Here is a 24,448-nt window from a genome sequence, read left to right on the forward strand (position 1 = left end):
GTTTCACATGTACTGGTTTCAATGGGGAAAAAAAATATAGGGATTATGCCTGTGGTTTCTGATGGACAGGTCTGCCTGCTGATAGCAACCAACCATGATAGAACCAATTCTTGTTTATAATACCACTTGGAATTGGAGTTTCTGATGCTGTAGATTTTCTGGATAATGATTTGACATTACTTGAACTGACTTAAATGTAATCAACTGCATTTAATTTTTTTCCCCTTGTCACCTGACAGAAAGAACGTGAAAAGGGTTCAAATTTGGCATTCATGTTCCGTCTCCCATTTGCTGCTGGAAGGGTGTTCAGCATCAGTATGTTGGACACACTACTTTATCAGGTCTGTACTACAGTGCACACTCATGAACACCATTCTCTTTGGATATTTCAGCAAACAGGTTATCAATCCAATCAGAAATACACAACCATGTCTCGATTTGAGACTTTACTATTGCTGCCTTGTAAAAGTCATTTCTGCTGTACAGTAACCACTTGGAACTATGCTCTGTGAATGTTAAATTCCCCGTCTTGAATTGAATGTTGATGAGGGCTGGAATGAATAGGGTGGTATTTTTCCCAGGTTCCACTCGTGTGATGACGAGATAATGGAGGAGGGCACTTTGATGCTAAAGTTAAGATAATCAAGGAGAACTATTTCCTCTAGACATGAATCTCATTAACCAGAGGACAGTGGCAAGATGATTGGCTAAACAACAGAAGGGATTTTTTTGGTTTGATCTAGAATAGAGGTTTACTCAGATCTAAAATTGGAGCCCAATCCAGCCCTGCATGTTCCAATCTCTTTCTCTTTTACATACATTCTCCCCCCCTCCTCTCTCTCCCCCCTCCTCTCTCCCCCCCTCCTCTCTCCCCCCCCTCCTCTCTCCCCCCCTCCTCTCTCCCCCCCTCCTCTCTCCCCCCCTCCTCTCTCCCCCCCTCCTCTCTCCCCCCCTCCTCTCTCCCCCCCTCCTCTCTCCCCCCCTCCTCTCTCCCCCCCTCCTCTCTCCCCCCCTCCTCTCTCCCCCCCTCCTCTCTCCCCCCCTCCTCTCTCCCCCCCTCCTCTCTCCCCCCCTCCTCTCTCCCCCCCTCCTCTCTCCCCCCCTCCTCTCTCCCCCCTCCTCTCTCCCCCCCTCCTCTCTCCCCCCCCTCCTCTCTCCCCCCCTCCTCTCTCCCCCCCTCCTCTCTCCCCCCCTCCTCTCTCCCCCCCTCCTCTCTCCCCCCCTCCTCTCTCCCCCCTCCTCTCTCCCCCCCATCACATACACACATAAAAGGATTCTCTCTTTGCCTGCCAACTACTTTCTTTCTTTGTCTCCTTCATGCTTGCTATGTCTCGTATTCTCTGCTACAAGTTAATGCTGCATCTAACTCAAACCCAACGGTTTATGAGCGCATAAACCTGACCCCAATCCAACCCAAACAAGGTGCTATGGGGTGATTGAAGCAGAATCAATTATTTTCAAAGGGAAATTGCATGCACACATGAAAAAGGAGTATTTTTGGGGACAGTGGAACTATCAGAATAGCCTTTTCAAAGAGCTGACACCAGCTTGAAGTACTGAATAGCCTGCTCTTTGTTGCAACATTCTACAATTTGATAATGAGTTGCAGATCTCAGGATGTTTCTTTGCTGAGGTACCATTGGCAGAAAATAGAAGTTTTTTAAAGTTAATTAGGTTGATTGGAACATATTGGACAAGCTATCCCAATGTGATTGCACCGACTGTCTGAGAGCACCTGAATCATTTTCATGGTTAGAACTCACCTATATGAGTTCACATGAGCTGGCTCAGTGTTTGTTGACAGTTACTTACCTAATTGGTGTGAGGGTGGGGAGTGTGGGTGAGGGGTATGGATAGACAGGAGATAGAGGAAATCCAGCAGTTTCTCCTTGGAATTGGACTGAAGATTTTCCCTTAAGTGTGGAATGGTGAGAGGGGGGTCTGAGCTGGTGGTGGTTTTGGGGAGACAGTTAAAAAGCATGGTGTTTTCAGCAACACCATGAGGTTAAAAAATGTTGTGGGTTAAAAGGAAAAGTTATTTGAACAGTAGGCAAATGAGGATTGCCTTCAATATTTCCTTTGGGCTTTCTGAAATTAAAGTAAATGCAAATAATTGCTCACTTCACAAAGTGTCTCAATCTTAGTATCTGGTTTTAATTGCAATACAGGTTAATCTATCTACATTTGTCTCCCTTTTTAGCATCAAGTATTCATTATCAGTTATGTGCTCTTATGTTCTTTCAGCAAAAAAAAACTTTTAAAATGCAAGGATTATTACATTGAAAAAACGTGTTCAGGTGCTTAAAGTTGTTTTGATTGTTTTGGTGGATTGCCGTCTCACATAGATGAGAAGTGCCCAGTCACCTGCACAGACTATTGGGCAGCTCTGATGTAGCAGAATCTTTCTCCATTCATTCCATTCTTGTCGTCCTTGTCTGAAGGAGATTACTATTATAAAATTAACCATTTTGCTATTGTAGTGATCAATGGTACAGCATCAAATAGTCCCAGGTTGGGTTCAACACTGTTGGATGAAAAGTAAGGCTCCCTCTGTTCTCTCCATTTTTCTTATTGTTATTACATGAGTGGGAAACGTAAGAAATTTCTTGCTGCAGTTTTTTCATGGTGTAGAATGGTTTGCCACACAGAGTGGGTGAACAAGAGATCATTTCATTACTTAACGGAAACAGACAAATACTTGAAATGGATCAAGGTGAGGGCTATGAAGCAATTGTGTGGCAGTGGTTTGTTGTAGCTGGGAGTGAGCATATAGTCTCTCTCTAAAATAAACAACTCATCATCAAGAAAAAGTTGCTGCTGCACTGCTATAACATTTTTGTTTGATTCACTTCATGCCTTTGACCTTTCTGGATGAGACTTCATCAGGAGTTTGCTGTATCTTCAATACAAATTAGGCTCACTGCAAATTAATTTCATGTAGTTAATAGAGAGAGAGAAAGAACGAGAGAACAAACAAACATCACACTACATCACCTGCCTTTCCTTGCCTTGCCCTGCCCCAGCTTACCTCTATCATTGCAACCTTGAAGTAATAACACTTTTACAATTCTATCCACCTGCACATCCTCTGTTATCCTCTGCACTATCAGTGGCTCTGCCTTCAGCTTCCTGGGCCCTAAACTCTGGAACACTTGAATTACTTGATGACTTAGCATTTCTCATGTTGGTGAGACAATAATTTACCAAAACAATCAAAACAAACTGTAAGCACCTGAAGGTGTTTTCTCAATGTAATAATCCTTGTATTTCTCGGGTGCAAACAATACATTCCCCTATGGAAAAAAAGGTCCTGAAAAGAAAACAAACCGAGCAAAACAAAAACTGGGTGCAGTATTTTGGAAAAATAATTGAACAATAAAATCTTTTTGTACTTAGAACCTGTCTGTCTGTCTGTCCTAAAGCCTCTGCTTTTTTGTCTCCTTTAAGACACTTAAGAATTATCTCATGGCCAAACTTTTCATCAACTATCATAACAGACCCTTAATGCATCTTACTGAGAACTGGCAGGTCAACTGTGCCGCCAGTTTTCACTTTATATAACTTGGATTTTTGGCAACAAGGTCAGGCAACCTAGTAATCCCAGTAATTCACTTTCTTAAGGGTCTGTTATGATAGTCAGTTTAATTATGCTTCTGTGAAGCACCCTGGAACATTTCATTGATGCAAGTTATTGTTGCTAAGCATTTCAGCTGCTTTTGTTCTGTTTTATGTCTTAAATTTTAATTGTTCCTACCTGATGTAAGTAGCAACAAGCAAAATGAAAAAAAACTCATTATAAAGTACTAATTGTTACAACCTTTCTACATTCCTTGCTAGTCCTTTGTTAAAGATTACATGATTCCAATCGCACGGTTGTTACTGGGACTTGATACTACCCCAGGCTCTGGATACCTTTGTGCTGTAAGTGCTTTAAATGGTTGAATTATTTTATGACGGGTAAAAAGTTTGTTGCTGATTTATTTTTGCATTTTGTTTTATTAATCTGTAAATTCAAAATACCCAGAGATTAATGTGGTTTTTTATTGTTTGCAAACCTGCTGGCTGGCAAACCGTAATTCTAGTAATTGTCCATTCAAAAACTTGCATTTCTCTCCCTTTGTCCTGCCCCTTTCATCTCTCTGTCCATTCTGCATCTTACTGAGAACTGGCAGGTCAACTGTGCCGCCAGTTTTCACTTTACATAACTTGAATTTTTGGCAACAAGGTCAGGCAACCTAGTAATCCCAGTAATTCACGTTCTTAGTTTAACCTTTCATCTTTTTTCCTTCCTCCAGAAGGATTTACTGTTCCTGGAACCCATTTGTTACTGCTCGTTTTAATAGCACTCTCCAATGAATTTACAGGGTTAAAAGTGTAAAAGAACCAGCATCTAAATTATTATTGAACAGCGTATCCATTCTGAGCTTCTCAGTTGTGCCCCTGAAGGAACTATTTCAAGTTCGATTCTCCTACGCACACTGACACCTTGATGTCATTGCAAACAATAATGGTGCTGCTATAGAGAGCAGTGAGTCGTGAATGTGTGAAGGCCTGAGATTGTTTCACTGTACCACTGATTTGAAACTGTGAGGATGCTAATGTTACAGTATAGCCGGCAGACGGTGAATTTCTCAGGTGCAAACAATAAATCCTCCAATTGGGGGGGGAATATCTGGAAAGATACAAACAGGGAGTGCAGTATTTTGGAAAAATAATTGAACAATAAAATCTTGTTTGTACTTAGAACCTTGAGGAACTGCAGTTCAAGAAAATGACTCATCACTATCATCTCAAGGATGACCAGGGATGGGCAATAAATGCTGACCTTGGTAGCAATGCTTAGATCTTGAAAGTGAATATAATAAGAAACAACATTCAAATATCCTTTTTGCTATAAATAATTATATTTACTTATTTGTCTGCATTGAATGTTATAAATATATAAACCACACTTTTCCAAAAACCTTTGGCAACTGCAATTAGCCTGTTACAATTGAAAATATTCTCACCACATGAGAACAATCTCTGGTCTCTCCAATTGCCCTCTGAGCCCTTTGATACTATCCACCAGTTGCCCAATTCTTTAGTGCCATTAACAACTTGGTTTGAATGCCTCAGAATTTTCCTAAAGAAATGAAAGTCAAATTTTCTGCTATCATAGGGATAATACACCCCACCAATGCAATCCTGGCTGCCTAGATAAGTGAACGGCATCCAATGATTAATTTTGAATCTATAAGCTAATGAGATCTCTGAACTTTGGTCTATAATTTTGAATCGTTATGGATATATTCTACCACCCAACCTATTGAGTCATTTCTTTTGCTTTTCAGATGAAAATTACGGAGGATGACTTATGGATTCGAACATATGGAAGGCTCTTTCAGAAACTCTGCTCTTCCAGTGCCGAAATTCCAGTTGGGATTTACAGAACAGAATTGCACCTGTTTTCTACATCTGAGGTGAGGTGCTGCTTTACTTTGTCCTTTTGCTCTTCATTCCTTTTACAACTGGCGGCAGACACTTCAGTGACATGAATGTTACTAGCCACTTATCCTCCCATGCTTGAATGTTGTCTGGATCTTGCTGCATGCAGGAATGGGCTGCTCGCTGGGGTGTTACAAATGGAATTGAACATCGTGCAATCATCAGTGAACATCCCCATGTCTGCTCTGATCATGATAAGTCTTGATAATTGATGAAGCCTTAAAGAACTTCTCTCCGTGACAGTCTTGGAATCCCACAGCCCTGCAAGTTGTGGGCTCCTCTCACTGGCAGAGATTGCAACATGCATCTCTGCTGTGCATTATGCATGAACACTACAACATGTAATGTAACAGCCAGCAACATTAAGTGATCAAAAGTTGAAGCTGCAAGGTGCAGAGACCAAAACTCCAATGCAACAGTGGCAATTCTTTAACTCTCATCTCCGTGCTGATGTGTTTTGTGTTTATTTTTCTGTGCATTATAAATACACGTCGTAGGTCACCCCTTCAATAGCAGTGTGATGGTAGATGAACTGGTGGCCACTGCTCACCAGATGTAGTCAGATACTAGGCAGACATCAGATGCATTATGACCAATTGTAACTGGAGGAGACAATTTTTTGATAGCAACAATCTGCTGGAGGAATTCAGCAGATCAAACAGCATCTGTAGGGGGTGGGGAAGGAATTGTCGACATTCCAGGTTGAGACCCTGCATCAGGGCTGAGAACGAACAGGGAAGATAGGTGTTTTAAAGAGGAGGGGGTGAGACGGGCCAATTTTTTGATCGATCCTAATGAATGCGAGTGTAATCTAATGCATGTAAATGGTCCAATTTCCAGGTAACTATATTTAAAAGCTTATCAATGGCTGTAAAGTGCTTTGGAATGCACTGAGGCTACGTAAAGGACTCTGTAGTGCAGGTCTTTCTTCATTTCTTTGCTTCCTAGACTGATTTAATGGTTTGGGAATGCGGCCCAGACGTATTTGAATTATCCTCTGTAACTAGCTGTTAGAAGGTAACATGGGAGGACCAGTGTTCCAGTTCTTCCATGGGGATACTGGCTGATGACTGACAGTCCTGACTGAGATACCATCTGTGACTGTGTGAGTGACTGCAGACTTGGATCTGTATCTGACTAGTCAATGCTAAATGGCAGTGTCTGTCCAGTCTACTCAGCAATACTCTATTGCCATGATGTGCATATCTTATGTTACCTGATTTTAGCAGAGGAAATTATGTTGTCATTTTATGTTTGATTACTACTGGGCTATTGTGAAAGACATAGAGGCGGCTCAGGATTCTTAACCAGTCATTGTGCACATTTTTTCCAAAATTGTCCTAATTTTTTTAACAGAATTTCTAATATATATTGGGGTTTATAATGTGCAATAATCTAATATGTGTCCAACTATATGGCAGATTAGGTAGTGACCTTTGTTTTCCACCCCCAACCCTTCCCCTCTTTTCCTCAGTCTCAGATCTCAATCAATGTTGATGAGTGTGAGGACACAAAGGATGTGAAAGACCACTGGGGGGGGAAGAGTCATCGGAACTCAACGTCCAGCGACCAATCAGAGCACCCGCTGCTGAGACGCAAGAGCTTGCAGTGGGCTCGAAGACTGAGCAGAAAAGGAACCAAGCACACCAATAAAGCAGATGAAAAGATTAACCAACAGAGACAGAACCTGTATCATCGATCAGAAAGGCAAGAGTTGTCAGAACTGGTGAAAAACAGAATGAAGCACTTGGGTTTACCCACTACAGGATACGGTGGGTGTTGTCTTCCTTTCTAATATTAAAAAACAGCTCAGTGGCTTGACTTGTGAAATATTTCCAAATTATAGTGATTTGGCCTAAATTTACAATTCAGTATGTATAAGCAAAATACATATAGCAAATTACTAAGGGAAGTTAAAAATAATTGATCAAAATAAAAAGTTCTCATCTCTGACAGTTATTGCAATGCCAGAAATTGCAAATCTTATCTACCCTTTAAATGGTAAATTTAATTATTCTTTCTAAAAGAAAATCTTTACACAGGAGAAAGATGTCTGCTTATGAGCAGTCAAATAGTTTTGAACCAGTAATTGAAATCAGTAGTTTCTATCTTCTTATGCTGTTCCTTCAAGAGCTGCTATGGAAAATGTTGCTGTATTATTAAAATTATAACATTTTATGATGAAAAATTCAAAGATATTTAAGTATGGCCTTTCAAATTCATTTCGAAACAACATTTATAGTTATTAAATTAAAGTGTGTGATGCCCAGCAACTGAATATAAACGCACTGATAATACCAGCAACTGAGGGCCATTGTTACCAATGTGAACTCCTGATAGAAGCCTTGAATGCCAGGAAAAGCAATTGAGAAATTATGCTGAAAATTTTACCAACCACAACTGATAAAATTGTCTCTCCTTGTATAAGAATCCTTTATACATAAAGCGGCAGCACAATGGTACACTTAGTGGAGCTCCTGCCTTACAGCACCAGCAATCCAAGTTCAATTCTGACCTCTGGTGTTGTCTTATATGGAGTTTGTACGTTCTCCCTTTGACTGCATGGGTTTCCTTTAGATGCTTCAGTTTCCTCCAAAGATGGGTGGTTTGGTAGGTTAATTGGACACCATAAATAGCCACTAGTGTGTAGGTGAGTGGTAGTATCTGGGGAAGTGGATGGGAATGTGGGAAGAATAAAATGTGATTCGTGTAGATTTAGTGTAAAATAGATACTTGTTGGATGGTGTGCACTTGCGGTGCTGAAGGACCTATTTCAGTGCTGTATGACTCTATTGCCTTTCTCTTGGAGTCATAGATTTTTGGAACAGTTAGTAAGGCAGCCACAGGAAGTATGAAAGAGGGTTGGAGGTATTTTGATCTTTCTCTCTCCCTGCTCTTTCACCCCTCCTCTCTATCTTCATCGACATTCCTCCTACATCTTGAGCAAAGCCAATGACTTTGTCCACTGACTGAGGAAAAAAACATGGGGAGAAATTTGTCTTTGGCCCTTGGTGCCAAATGCTTTGAGAGTGTCGGCCACTGGTGGTACTCATCTCCTTGCATTTGGTTCCACTGAAGCCAATGAAACTGAATGTCAGGACAGGTGTACAACCAGCAGCCAGTACAGGCATTAGTGAGCACAGATGAATTTCTGCTAACGGCAGAATGACGATCTTCCAGCCACACAGTGGAAGATCTCTTTATCTCAGGCACTAAGATCTTCCAGATCCACCCTACTTAAAATCCCCAGGAGGAGAAATTCATCTTTGGTGCCAGGGTACTTTTGGCTGTTGGTTGTACATCCATTCTAATGTAGTTTCTATTGACTTCATTGGAACCAAATGCAAGGAGGTGAGTACAACTGACAGCCAGTAGATGCCTGTGCTGGAAGTTTTCATATTCAAGGCACCTGTTCCAATGGTTACTTTATCATATACGCTCTGCAACAGTTTTCATCACTGTGGAGTGCTAGAAGGTCTTGGTCAGAAGTAAAAGAACGCCTGGCTGCTCAGGTGTCTGAGCACTCATTGCGATGAGCCTTGTTAGACTTCCCAAAGTCCTAGTTCCTAACTTATATTTTTCTCATTTATGGAAGGGACCATTAGGACCATTTACATTGGAAGGTATACGTTCCATTGTTTTTTCCACCTATAATAAGATAACTTAATTAGTTTAACCAGATTAAAAGCCAGACTAATTTGACTCTCATTACTGTTTTGAATCTACCAGATCTAGCTGACCACTACTAGGTATACATTCTTGATTAGAACTATTGGTTATACCACTTATAGCTCAACTATTAATCAGACTTTGCCACTATCTGCATGAGAGTTAATTAAAAATTCCTCCACTGATGATGTGCCCATCCATTAGAAAATTAGAGAAGCATTGGTCATCACTGTTGCTTCTTGCTCTGCTGATAGCTGATGAACATTCAGTAATGTTAGCTGAGTACTGAATGTCACTACATGAAAAAAAAGACATTCATTTCAATCTGCGTGTTCCAGCTTTGAGACTAATCCACTTAAATCCAATGCCATGACATTTTATTTTTAAAGTTTAGCAGGTGGTGCAATTGGTAATGCAGTGTCATCAACACAAGATGTAATTGTATCAACTGCTGATCATCAGACTGTTTATCACGTCTTCAGAGAGTGTTGACAAAATAGCTGTTATTCAAGATAAATGCAAATTCATTATTGTGAGATAATTTGGACAAATAGAGTAGTATAAATATAGTTAGCAATTATTAAGTTTTAATTGTATCTGGAATCATTTCATAGTTGAATTATTGATGTATTGGTGGGGCTGCTATGTGGTCATGATGTGTATAAAAATCCACTTATGTTTGACCGAGGTTGTTGTGCTTCTGTTATTGCTGGCTTTGTGCAGACTATGTAAATGGAGTAATCTGGGCAAAAAGGTATTTATTTAAAAGAAATGCCATGAAAATGATTATCTGGGAAGGATACTGTACATTTTCCACAGTGGTTTCTCCTTTCTTTGTTTCTCTCTATCTTTCAACAGCATATAAGTTATTCCTCATCTTGAACACTATTACAATCTCGTTCTCTTTTTCTGTATGTGTGTGTGTTCTGTAGAGGATGTAGCAAATTTAACAGCCAGTGATGTGATGAATCGTGTAAACCTTGGATATTTGCAAGGTAAATTCTTTCCCTGGTAACACAGTGACCCTCCACAGACACTGTATAATATAGGAAATGCCAACTTTAATAACAGCTTACCATGTTTAAGTGCCCACTGTATTTTTCACAATGTGTCAGGGAACATTTTTGCCCAGGGAATCCTTTGAGACATTTGATATACCAGTGTATTCTCACTTCTCACAATTGCTCCAGAAATATCACATCTGTCTTATTTTATTATAACAGTTTCTACACGATTTTAGCACTTCTGTAGTGTGATCCGTATTTTCAAAGGGATCTAATTTGGTATATCCACAGACTAGGATTAAACATCTTAGCTTTATTGGTTGAAAAGAACCAACATTATGAGAGAAGATTTTTCAGCCTGTGATTTATTATATCTTTAATACTTCAGGATGGGTCTATATCTATCACCGCTAAATCTGCAGGTGTAAGGTAGATTCCTGCCCAGAGATGTTGTCAAGTGGCAGCTTGTTAGAGAAATGGCACAATTTTCAGCACATGATGGATGTCAATTGATGTCTGGCAAGTTAATAACCTCACCCATTGAGTCTTAAAAAGTGTCATTACTTTGCTGCCAAAAGTCTACAGTGAGCACATGCACACCACACAGCTGTATATTCAGACGTACACATCCACTGGCAGACTTAGAACACAGTATTATGTGGTACTTGGATCAAGTACAAATCATTGATTAAAGTATAGGGCAGAGTGACTTCAAACTTCCCTCATTTACTTGCCCATCCTAATTAGGCACTCTTCCTTCTCTCTCTTTACCCTGCCCCTGACTGCCTTGCCCTGAAAAGATTGTGGGTTATCTGTTATAATTGTTGGCATCTCTTTCATACAGTGTGCTTTATTTGTTGTTTGACAAGCCCCAAATAAGGTTTCATGGAAGTTTAACCCTACTAAAATATCACATTGAATTGTACATCTACCTACCACACATCCTAAGTTATGCCAGTGTCCAGCAAGATATGATGCAATACACAGGTGATGCATAGATAATCAAAACACACATTAAATTTAATTCCCAATTTGCTTCTCAAGGGAAGATGAGCTTTCATATTTCTAAACGGGAGTGTCTTTGAGGTAGCAAGATGAAACAGGGTCAGCAATCTATTATTCTTTTATTTTACATTTGAAGAAATAGCAGAGTCGAAATGGCTTGTAAATAAATCCATTTGTAATGACATTTGGGTGAAAATCACCATTGCCGATGGTGCTGCTCTATTTTAATAGAGATTTTTGTCCATTTATTTTATCAACTCTGTTAAAACAGCAGAGAAAAGATCTTTACACATGCACATTGAGCAGTCGTGCAATGATCAATTATTGCTTTTTATCACATTGACTGTGCAGGCTTAATGACATCTGTTCATATGAAATTCTGAACCTAAGTTGCTGAAACTGCGTCTGATCAGCAGACTCTGCATTATGGAAAGGCTGTCAACATCCTAGATGCAAGAGGCAGTCTAACTTTGAGTTGGGAGCTGTTATACTCAATTGGCCAAGGCTGTAATTGCCAGTCTAACTAAATTAGATTGTTTTTTTGAAAAATCAGAACAGTTCAAAACCATGAACTAAGCATTCATCAACAGGTTTTGTTACAGATACTTGAGCACACGTATTCAATGATAATATGTAGAAATTCTTGTAATTTCATCACATTTTATAAAAAAGCTGCCCTGGGTAATGTTGAAACGCTGCAGAACACTGGGACAGACCAGACCTTTGGACATTCATCTGGTGGCTCCTGGTATATGTGAAACAACTTGATCCATAGCACCTTTTACATAAGGAAAAATAGCCTGCAGTTCTCCCTTTGCTGCTAAAACCAATTACTACTGTAATTGTCAAGATTATTTTTAAAAAGTAGGGCATACTTGGGATGAGTGGTGGAGTTGGAATCTCAAATTGCTCCAATTTGAATGTTAATTTTGTTTTCTTGAACGTAATTTATTCTGCTCCCTTGTATCTCAAGGCCACACACTGGGATTGTGGTAGTGTTGCCCTTCACTGTATTTGCCAGGGGATTGGGCTTCTTCCATGGAGCGGGGTTGTGTGCATGAACCACTGGACCTCATTCATATTTCAGTAATCCAGTGGTTTTGTGCGTCTATCTGTACTGGTGGAGGCTGTGGGATGCTCAGCAAGTGACACTTCCATTTCTCTTGTTCGACATATTTGTTATCTGATAAGTTATTAATTGTTTGATATTAAATTTGTATTCTGAGTGAAGTAACCACTGGAAAGATATTGTAGAATGCTTAAATAGTGAAGGGGGTTGATTTTGACACCTACCCCATACCCCCCCCCCCCCAAGTTCCTTGATTTCTGTGGAAGTGAATATTAATAGAGTTGTGTAATGGGCAGCCACAATGAGACTGCAATCGCTACGTGATCATCAAATATCACCTGGCGAGTACAGGAATACAAGTGACCATTTCTGCTACTTTTCACTTCCTATTTGCTATCTACACAATCAGCAAGGCAGATGAAGGGTAGATCCACAAGGAAGGAAAGGTAGTTTCAATACCACCCTGTCAAGGTGGCACCTTTTGGTGGACAGTCGAAGTATATCATCCAATTGCTATTTGGCAATTATACATGTTTTGAGAAAAGAGTGAACAATGAAATAATTGCAAAAATGCAAAAAAAATAGAATCATGAACAGAAGCAATTATCCCTCTTTATTTAATCAACTGCCAAGTACAAATGCATGAGTAAAGACTTGTATTTCATTGCTGCGTTCCTTCCCTCCATGATTCTCATAAGAACTCAACAAAAACACCATCCAGGAAATCTTTCTTTGCACCAATGGCCAAATTTACAGCAGAGTAACTGACCAAAGGAACTCCAGCCCAAAATATAATTCTTTAAATCAGATGCTCAACAACACTTCATTTTCTAACATTAGCTCAAGTACAAGTCATCTAAACCATTTAAAAGCAAAAGCCAGGATTTCCTGCTTTTGTAATGCTCAATCTGTAATGTTGAATTCACTAATAAAGAGCATTCCTTTTGTAATACTTATCATAACTTCAAAACAATCCAAAACAACTTGGAAGTGCCCTTGAAAAGTAGTTTCCTGCTAGAATGAAGTACTTCTCAGAAAATCCTGGATCTTGAACCCTATGTTTTGAAAACTGAAGTTCTACAATGCTAATGTTCCATAAAAAATTAAGACCAATTGTGGATGCAGAACAGAATGCAAAATGAGTCTCAATATTTGAATTCCACATACTTAATAAAGGCTATTAACATTCTTATTAATCTGACATTTAAGGTGATTTATTTGCATGTTTTGCCCTTGGTTTTCAGAAACAATTTCAATTACTGCTTAAGTAAGTTAATTAATAAATAATCCTCCTTTCACATCTCTTTTACATGAAGACAGAGCTTGATAAATTGCACTTATATTTTAAATTACTAGTTGAGAGTCTTTGTTCTGTAAATGTATCCTTGGGATATTTTGATTTTGATGAAATGTCACATTGAGAACATAAAAGCAGAGCATAACAAATCTTTGCTTATTAATCTATACATTATTTATAGTAAAGGTCTGATTAAGAATAATAAATATGATATATAAATAAATGAATTTAATTATAGAAGAATATATTAGCACAAGGGAAATTTTCTGCACAGCCTAATGTAATCCTGTTTTGAAAATTCTTTAAATGCCAAAGTTATTGTTCTTTTCTATTGAAGACAGAATGTTCAGCATGCTCTAAGATTCATGACTGCAAACATTTGCCAGAAAACAATAAAATCTCCATCGATCAGAATAAGTTGTCTCCATAACACTTCCATGCACATTTTCCCAATGGAAAAGAAATAAACTGGGGGAAAAAACAAAATTCCTTGTAAGTGAGGGTATTCTGTGGCTCTGCAGTCATTTGTCATCTAATTATAAGGGTTTATGTTCTAATTAAATCAGCATATTCAGTCCATTTAATCATCCAATTGTCACGAACAGATCATTGATCCAGGTTAGCAAATCTGTGGCATTTGTTGTATTATTTTGGAACAATAATAGTAAAAAACATAAAGATGGACGTCAGACAGATTTCCCTTGAGAGAGTAATTTTGACTGGCAGCACGCAGGTTGGATAGTTAGTTTTATTCAGGTGAGATGTTTAGATATTCAAACACTTGGTTGCATATGTGGAAGTCTAGACTCCTGATGTGCTGCAGTCAAATTCATCTCTATAAAAATGGTGTGTATACAACTTATTTTTGTGAAATAAACTAATCAATGGCTTATTTATGCTTTTATGCATCAGAGAAATGGCACGTCCCTTCTGGGATACCTATCCTAGTTCCACCAGTTACGCCAATGTTTCAGAGAAATCAACACAATTTCCATCCCTCCATAGAGAACACTGAAAAGCATAAAATCTTATGGCTTCTTATCTGTCTGCATGAGTGACCACCATGAACTGTGAGGGTCAGTCTAAGTGAAATTAAATTCTTATTGTTCACATCATGCTATTGCACAATCCATAACTTTGGTGTCTGCAGTGTAGTTCCAAAGTGGCTTCATTGTGTGATAACTTTTTATAACACACCTATAACTTCTATATCTCTTCTGTTTTAATTCTAAAATGGTGAATGATTTTTAATCAATAAATAGGACAGACAAGTCCAAAAAAGATCTGGAATCATTAAAATAAGTAGTGCAAAGTTGGTCATGCATCTGAACCTGTTATCAATTAAGGGAAAATATTAGCACAGGAGGTGTGTTATAAATTATATTTTCTGTTCACAAATGTATTCATGTAATCTCTTTGAGGTGTTCATTTAATATGTATTGTAACAAAATGCATCTTGTACTGCAGTTGAATCCTTATAAAAACATAATTATTGCCCATTTGCACTTCAGTCAGGATTTGTGTAAGCTCTGTGGCTGGTTTCAACAGGCTATTTTTCTTGCAGATGCAACGTAGATCAATTGGGTGGGAGAAAGTTATCAAAATGTCGCTGCTCTATGGTTAAATATGCTGATAGATTGACAATGCTTTATAGGTAAACATGCTGTGATTAACATTTGTGTGATGGTAGTGAATGGGGCACAATTAATGCATGGGTCAAGTATGATTTTACCAGGAGTCAACTGTAGTCTTTTTGTTGTATGCAAAATTGATGGATGTCATATACTAAACAAATTTAACAAGTTTTGTAGGTGTTTGTGAATTGTCTTGTACTTTGATATATTGAGGAATGGTATTTTCAATCATTGTTCAGGAGTCCTTGCGCAGAGGGTGTACTTGACTGGAAAACTTTTAAGCTAAAAGACATGAGATTTTGACCAATCACAGTGCAAAATGATCTTTGATGTTATTAAATGAGTTTGTGCGTAACAGTGTATATTATAGTAAGATCTGATTGTTCCTGTTACCTGGTGTGCATCAATTGTGTAGAAGCATTTGTATCTTGATTTTATATATATCTATATATATTATTCCACTATTCTAATTCCTGTGGTCACTTTAAATTCTGAGTCAAAAAATCTGAGTAGTATCCATAGTCGACAGAAAACACTCCAGCGAGGAATGACTGGTCTTTGGTCACTAGTTTTAAATGGATGCTGCTGCTGCTTGTACTTCCCTCCCACACATTTGTTTCCATTAAAGTCATTGGCACTGAATGTGCAGAGGTGAGTAGAACCTGATATTCTTACAGCCATTTAGTTCTTGTAGGGGAGAAGGGTCCTCCCCTGGTTTAATCTGCATATAATGCCTTTTTGAAAACAAAATATAATTTACAATTCTTTTTCATCTCAAACTTTAGGAAAGGGCTTTTATCCTGTGCAGCGTTGGGTGGATTAGATGTGCATTGGCTGTTGGGCATTCATGTTCAAATGGGCTGCTTCGATCTAAAAAGGCCTGTAGATAAGTGATTCAATTAATCCCAACACCTCCATGTGGAAACAGGTTGATAGCCACACGGTGGCTGCTCTTGGTAATGATTGAGTAACAGTTCTGCAAATAGAAAATCATGAGCAGAGTTTTGGGAGTGGATTCTTAGGGTATTGTGTACATAATCTATTTTTTTGTTGAAAGGACAATTACTTCTATTTTCAATCATCAAACATTTTTATCTGATTCTAATTTCTCTTTTCAGATGAGATGAATGATCATCAGAATACATTATCATATGTTCTGATTAACCCTCCACCTGACACTCGACTGGAGCTGAACGATATTGTGTATGTACCTAAATACTGTAACTTTTCATGCCATAACATTAGAATTCTCAATTTCAAGTTGTTTTAAGATATTCGGAGATGTTTAAAAATACTGGCATTAATACTGTGACTTTCTAGTTACTTTGGGATGTTTTGAAAGAATGTTATAGCCAATGACAGACTGTTGAAGTGTAGGAAATGTGTCACAAAGCAAGTTTTCCAATACTTCAGTGGCTAGGTTATCTGTTGTAGAGATGTTGATTGAAGGATAAATGTTGGCCGGGATAGCCCTGGTCTTCTTTGAAGAAGTCCTATGGGATCTTTAAGGTCCACTGAGGGAGCACAGAAGACCTCTGTTTACCTTGCCCAAAAGACAGCAGCACTGACAGTACCGAAGTGTCAGCCTAGGTTTTTGTGCTTGTCACTGAAGAATGACTTCAATCCACAACCGTCTCATTTAGAAGCATTCATTCATTCTCATTCATGTGTATTTAATTGTCATTCTTTAAGGCATTCGTCTGATCCTTGCTAAAGCACTGATTATTTTGGTCAGCCTGAAGTGGGAAGAATGTTATAGGGCCTGATATGATTAGGCCATGGAAATGATTATGGGTATCAAAAAAATTATTAGAATTGTTAGTAGTTTTGTTTAAGAAAGTTGTTCAGTTGTAATCAAATTTTCCAAGAGAGAACATTTATGTAGACTTCATAAGTCTTTAAATTGTTTTGTTTTGAACTGTAGTTACTGTCACTTAATGGACAAATGCAGCAGCCAAATTATAATAGTCTCAGAAACTATAGTGACCAGCTAAACTGGAGATAATAGTGGAAAGATAAGTGTTGGCCAGGGCAACCATTTGAATACTGCCAGGAGGTGTTTTACATAAACCTGAATGGATATGCGACAGATTGTGTATCTCATTCAAATAAGAACGCTACCCCCCCCCCCCCCCCAACAATGCAAAACACCCTCGGTACTGAATGGAAATTTCAACTTTGATTAAGAGCTCAATTGCTGGAATTGAGCTTGAACACAAAGTCACCATTAAATTGCAATAAACTGAATCAGAATGTAGGTGATCCACAAGTTCTTCACCATGGTAAAGGAATCAAATCTGAGGCAGTCTAAATTAAAAATGTAGAAACAAGACAGGAGCTCATGTAACAGGTTTATTCACAAATAGAATTAATTTATGGGATATTAGAAATGAAGATTATTGGAGCAAATATTAAAATAAAAAATTACAGTTTTAAAACTTAAAATAAAAATGATTGAGAGACATATCTATCAAAAGTTTTGGTTGGCCAAGTTAGTGTAAATTAGGCAGTTCTGAAGTTTCAAAAATATTCAAAAAAACAAAAGAAATAAAAACAATGTTGGAAATATTCAGCAGCACCTGTGGTGTTGATGTTTCAGGTCGGTGAGATAATTTAGAAAACTGGCAGAGAAGGGGGGAAGGATGGGGAGAACAAGGGGAACGTCTGTAATGGGGTGAAGATACAGAGAGGACTGATGGCACTGATTGCTTTTGACTAGGAAAGGGTGCTGAAGAATTGTTAATGATAAATAATTTATCTGGATAAGATGTAAACAGAGGGAGCACCTCTCTAGTAATCTTGACTGAACTCAGTTCTATCCCCTGAGACCCCTGACTATCAGGTATATTGCTGATGTCCTCCACAGTGAAAACTGATGCAAAATACTCATTTAGTTGCTCTGCCATCTCTTTGTTATCCATTATAATCTCTCCCGCACTGTTTTCAATTGGTCCTATATCTACCCGTGTCTCTCTTTTACTCTTCATATATTTTAAATAAAACTCTTAGTATCCTTCTGTATATTATCTGCCAACTTCCTTTCATAATTCATCTTTTCTTTCCTAATGACCTTCTTAGTTTCTTTAAGTTTTTAAAAGTTTCCCAGTCTTCTGTTCTCCCACTAATTTTTGATTCCTTGTATGCCCTCCCTTTTGCTTTTATTTTAGTCTTAACCTGTCTCATTATCCACATGTTGCCATTTTTCCATTCATAACCTTCTTCCTTGGAATATATCTGTCCCGCACTTTCCTTATTTCTTGTAGAAATTTCATCCATTTCTATTCTGCCGTCCCTCCAACTAGCTTACATTTCCAATCAATTTGGGCCAGTTCCTCTCATGCCACTGTAATTTCCTTTGTTCCACTGAAATATTGACACACCTGATATCAGCTTCTCCTTTTCAAATTTGAAACTGAACTCAATCATATTGTGATCACTACTTCCTAATGGTTCCTAACTTTTCCCGGTTCCAATGAAAGGTCATTGACTTGAAATGTTAACTGTTTCTGCCTGCAGATGTTGTGTGACCTGCTGTAAATTTCCAGCATTTTCTGTTTTACTTCTAAGGGTTTAAGGTCCATTTCTGCATGAGACAGCAATCAATAACTGTGGAGAGCAGTTAGTTAAACAATTGGGGAAAATGGTAAGGCTGAGTCTGCGTTGAGGAATATGTAGTTCTGACACTTCCTATGACTTTTTAAATGCTCACAGTTTATTGGCCAATCACATTGAAATGGGTGGTTTATCAGCTTTTCTAACCCAATATGGAGACAGAAGGTCTCAGTATCTTGAATTAAGCATTTCACTGTTGCTAACTGGACTATTATACATTTGATTAGGTACCTGATACGCTCAGACCCACTGGCCAATGTTCAGAATGGTTCCAACAGCCTGAAAAGCAAATCGTGCCGGTTGTTCCCTTCCAATGAGGAGGCCAAGAATGAAACAGAACTGTGAATGCTGGATCCCTAACAAGCTCCAATTTATAAGACACTACCTTGATTTTACGAAAGTGACGACATATTCTTTATGCACAGAAGATGATCCTACTGAGACCATGGAACATAACTGCTCTGAATGTTTTAAGGAATCTGAAGTTTTGCATAACAAAACACAACCAGTTTACAAATTGAAATAGATCAGCAAAGTTACTCTGATTAGACCTTGAAACACAACCAGGTTTAATGGAATTGTGCCAGTTGATTATCAGCATTGATTCAAACTAAAGCAACACATGAAGAAAAAGTTTACGATATATTATGCATAGCTTCAGGTCCAGACAGTGGACTTATTTTATATATTTTTGTACCATTGTATAATGGGACATGCTGTTTATTTATTTACACTCAACCTACTTGGGACAAGTGGTCCTATTTCAATTATGGGTGAGCAGACTTCATTGGTACTTTCCACCAAATAGTATCTATGACTCAAATGTGTACACAGGTTTGGCATGAATTTTCCATTGCCCGGGTACCGAAGTCGCTGTGTCAAATTAATTCAAATGGATCCTTTGGTGCCAAAAGGACAAATGCTTTCAAGATCTTTTTCTACCTATATATGCTTGGACACTTGTAATATGCCATATCCTGGAGGAATTTGATCTCAGATACATTTTGTGCAGTTAGCAATTACTCATCACTGGCTTGAGTGGAAAGCGGTGCCTTCAGTCCGACTGAGCATGGAACTAGCCAGTCATTTACTTGCCAACGAGAAATAATACACCATGGACAAAAATGTGGAAAAGAATATCAGGAGAAATGCACAGGAGAGAAAACAGTGCAGATACCATCAGCCAATATTCATTTGGAACAAATCGTATTAATAATTTTAATAAAGGTAGGGGTGTAAGGGAGGGTGGGCATTTTCACGTTTGTATTGCAAACTGTTGAGATAGTTACAGTCCATCCAAACTATTTATTTTGTTATAAAATTATCACATGTCATTGTCTACCTTAAAAGAGTTGCAAACATAGATTAGTTTGTACAAAGTTTTGAAGATATCTGCACATTACTCTTTGTGTAGAGGAAGACCCTGAGGTACTGAACATTAGAAACAAAAACAGAAAATACTGGAAATAGAAATCTGATGCAACAATGCTGTATCTTAATACTGTAATAGATGTTGGCTCTAATACTTCAAAATAACTTGCATAGTTCTTTCTCACCACATCCAAAGTCAAATCTGAAGAAATGCTGGAGTTTGGGCCATTAATGGAAACTACAAGAGTTGATTGTGGCGTATTTGGTGGTATTTTCTCCCAGTGAACAGATAGCATGGTACATCCAGTTACTGAAACGTATCAAACCTCCAAACTCTGCAGCAAATTCAGCAATTGTCCCGCTCGTGCCTCTGGACTTCAATGCAAGGAAGATGTGGTCCACTATACCACCTTGTTTGTGACAAATAGTTGCCACCGTTCATGACATCTGATCTCTACATCCAATTTCCATCAAAACCCCAGGCCACATCCCATGGTACTGCAGATGCAGGTCCGTCTAGATTCAAGGTGTACCTGAGCTGTGGAACTCTCAAGTTTCTGAGGACATTGAAACACCTTCAGCATGCTGCCTATCTGACCCAGCCATGGTATGAATATTAAACAGTACCAAAGGGCAACTTGCAGGCAAGCTACATCCAATCATGGTGCATGCATTTAAGCTTATAGCTGTTTAAGTATTGCTGCACCTCTTTTAAACTAAACATGGCAACAAATCCGAGGATACCAGATTTTTAAAATAAGCAAAGAGCCTTTGCAGTGGCCTCAGAGACCAGAAGCTAATTCTTGCGCAAGTTATTTGATAATTTTGTGTGTCAACTTCAACAGTAGTGCTTTTGCATTGTGTTACATCAGTGGAACACCCAAACTACTAAGAAGAATTGAGGTAATGCAGAGCAAGAGCCTTGGTAGTATTGAAGATTCAATGTAAGAATTCAGAACAGAACACTGCCAAATTCAAACCTAGCATTGTGTGTATAAACTGTGAAAAGTGCCAGTCTGCATATACAAAGTAACTTAAATCACCAATTAAAAAAAACTGCATGTGTTTAGCATGTGGACATTGGCAATCGTGACTCACAAAAATGACTTGAATGATTTTGTTTCACAACTAAACACTGGGAAGTCATTAAAGATGCTCCTAGACCTCATTCTGATCTAGTGTCTAAACTCATGCCCCACACCGATAACCACATTACTCACCCTACCAAGCCTGGCGTCTCTGCTGAATGGGTATGTTGCAATACAACAGATGCACTTGATTGATGTTCTTGCATGCATTACAGTGAATCTGATGAGACACATGTTTGGTATCATTCACCACAATCGTCACGTTTGGACTGACAACATATCAATGGGGGGGGGGGGCAGGGTGGAGAGATTAACAATTCTTTTTAAATGCAAATACATATATGGCATGCCATTCTTTAAAACAGAGGTGTCATTACAAGTTAAAACATCAGTGTCTTTTTGATCATGTATTTTAAAAGTACTGTGGAATTTGATACCTGTTGCTGGTGATCTTCCAGTGCACCTCCCATTTTTCCACAGTTGCAACTAAAATATTAAAGGATTCTTTTGACTTTTTTCTTGTACCTCTCAACTGTAATATATTGGTTTGAAAGAAAAGTGTCATGATTTTATACTGTTAAATGAAGTGTCCATGAATATAAACATTTAAAATAAATTGCTGCATGCAGCCAATAATTGACTTTCAATAACTGTTTGTGATCCTTATGGCAAAATCAAGATAATGCAAATGCCAGAAACCAAAGTACAAACAGAGAATGCACAGCAAGCCTGATAACAAATGTGGTGACTGAGATGAAGTTAACATGTCATGTGACCTTTCATTCAAACAGCTGACAATGGTTGGATGTAAGATGCTGCCTTGAGGAACTGTTACAGTGATGTTCTTGGGTTATAATGATTGGCTTCAAATAAGTACCTGTTTTTGCATTAGACACGACTCTAGCTAGTGGAGTGATTCTTTCACTTCAGTTTTACTTGGGATCCTTGAAACCATATGGTCATATGATGGTCACTCTTACCTCACCTTTTGATACTCTGCTCTTTAGTAAACTGGACCAAGGCGATAACAGGGTCTGGATTCGAATGGTCCTGGGAGAACCCAAAGTGAGCATCAGTGTCTGTAGGTAAGTGTTACTTGATAATAGAATTGATGATACCTTGCAGCACTTTGCTGATAACTAAATTAATGGGTGGTAATTTGGTTTAATCTGACATACCTGGCAATTTTGCACGCTGAACCTGATTGTGATGCTTTTGTCCTCTTCACCATCGCTAGGGATATTCAATGAACCTTCTGCTCCCACTAGTTTAATTGTCTGCCACATTTATGACTGGATGTGTCAGGATTACAACTCTTTGTCTTAATTCATTGGATTATGAAATGACTTACTCTGGCTAGGGCATGCTGCTTTTGCTGTTTTGTAATATCATGAGGTTGGCACCTCATTTATAGATCCATCTGGTACTGCCCAGGGTTGGCCATGTGCCTTGTTAGCACATTTGGAAATATGTCAGGTCAGGGGATTGTGGTGGACTGCAAATATGCTGCTATTACTGATGATTATCTCACAAATGCCCAGTTTTGAGTTGCAAGATCTGTTCTGAATATATTCCATTTTACAGCAGGGTTGTAATTCCACACAACACAGCGAGGTGGGTTTTGTCTCCACACAGACACTGCAATTCCCACACATCCAGCTCCTCTTTGGAACAGATGTATCAGTGATAGATAGATAGACGAGTGAGAATGAAGTCAAGAAGATTTCCCCATGCTGGTTCTCCCTCACCACCTGCCACAGGCCAAGTCCAGCAATTACGTCCTTCCAGCGAGAGGCAACGATGCCAGCATCCCATGGTTGGCATTGTAGTTTCTCATCCAGAGTACAATCAGTGGTTCTTCCAGTTGATGTTCCTCAGAGATTACCAATTCCACAGCTGAGACATGACAGGAAATATAATTAGCAGGTGGTTTTCTTATCCATTTAACTTATTATAATGAGACTTAATGGGGTCTAAAGTCAATGCTGAGGAAACCCAGGGCTGCTTCTTTCCAAATCTACATTAGTATGTAACCACCTTGAGCAGATTTGTCCAATTAGTGAATGGTGATGGAGGATGAAAAATATGAGTCTTGAGAGAATGTCAGCTGTTACTTGATACACTCATGAACTTGCTTCATTGATTACACTTCTATACTGATGCAAATTAAATTGGATAGGAAGTTTCCCTACATGGGGAAGAGTGCATTCAGCTATTTTTGTCCATAATCAAGCATTAAAATTTACAGAACTCGTGGATAATTTTACCAAATTAAGTTGATTGATTAATTGAAATGAATTGATGTAACTTTTATTCAAAAACCAATGTTTTCTTGAGATTATGAAACAAGTTAATAACTGTTAATTCATCATCAGTTAAAAGCTCTTTTTGCATGGGTGGGCTAAGCTTTACAAAGTGCTTGGGTGAATGAATGTCCTTCCAGGCTCTGACATCAGTGGCTTCCTCAGCCTCGGTGTGTGTCTGATTGTCAGTTGGACTCCGAAAGTTCTTTTCACAGTGAAAATTTGGCATTGTGTTTAAATCAACACCTTCAGGTACAACGGTTGGAATCTGTTTCCCAAGTCTATTTCTAAATTCACTCTTATAATACCACCGACTGTACAATGAACTTAAGTGAGGCAATTCAAGTGCAGGACCAGAAGATTTGAATTGCTGTAGAGCTTTAATAGTTTTGACTGTTGAGAGTGGACTCAAAACATTGTGCAGTTTAGGTTTATCCCTGCTCACCCCCATGTTGAGAATTGGTTTATTTTGCAATGCTTTGTTCTGGACTTCCTCTAACGAAGGTTGAAACTGCATTTCATCAATTAGTTTAAAAACTGATTTGTACATTTTCTTGGAATAGTTTATATTACCAAAATTCTCTCTATATAGCTCAGAGCCTATCCTTTTTCCTGCATCATTCTTATACAATAACTTCTGTGAATGTCTAATGATTGGACATTGAATACATCCCTCTGGTTCTGAGTTAGGTTTCCCATTTATTGAGGGAATGTTTGTAGAAAATCTATTTTGGAAGGATATTTTAGATCTATCAGTCCATTCCTCCACATCCAGGTTATTCTCTTCGTCTGTTATCCTGGTAATTGATTGCTTAGGTGCACCAGCATTTGAAGTGAACTTTTGTGAGTGGTTTCTCTCAGGATGTTCTGAAGCTGAATCAAGTGTTGTGGTACTTTGGTTCCAATTCT

General features: G+C 38.5%; 1 protein-coding gene across 3 annotated transcripts in view; it reads left to right on the forward strand.

Annotated features, from left to right (window-relative positions):
• kcnt1b (potassium sodium-activated channel subfamily T member 1b) overlaps positions 1-21,524 on the forward strand; it is a 225,720-nt gene extending 204,196 nt beyond the window's left edge. For 2 of the 3 annotated variants that reach the window (XM_052036745.1, XM_052036743.1), the window contains exons 24-30: positions 240-341; positions 3,838-3,921; positions 5,334-5,462; positions 6,962-7,259; positions 10,089-10,151; positions 16,284-16,368; positions 19,005-21,524. In XM_052036745.1, the coding sequence (XP_051892705.1) occupies positions 240-341; positions 3,838-3,921; positions 5,334-5,462; positions 6,962-7,259; positions 10,089-10,151; positions 16,284-16,368; positions 19,005-19,122 (879 nt within the window). In that variant the 3' untranslated portion in view covers positions 19,123-21,524. The remainder of the gene's footprint in view (positions 1-239; positions 342-3,837; positions 3,922-5,333; positions 5,463-6,961; positions 7,260-10,088; positions 10,152-16,283; positions 16,369-19,004) is intronic. The other variant, XM_052036744.1, reaches the window with a different exon arrangement.
• Positions 21,525-24,448: the final 2,924 nt, after the last annotated feature.

This window comes from Pristis pectinata, chromosome 23, assembly GCF_009764475.1.
Source record: "Pristis pectinata isolate sPriPec2 chromosome 23, sPriPec2.1.pri, whole genome shotgun sequence".
Lineage (NCBI taxonomy): Eukaryota > Metazoa > Chordata > Chondrichthyes > Rhinopristiformes > Pristidae > Pristis > Pristis pectinata.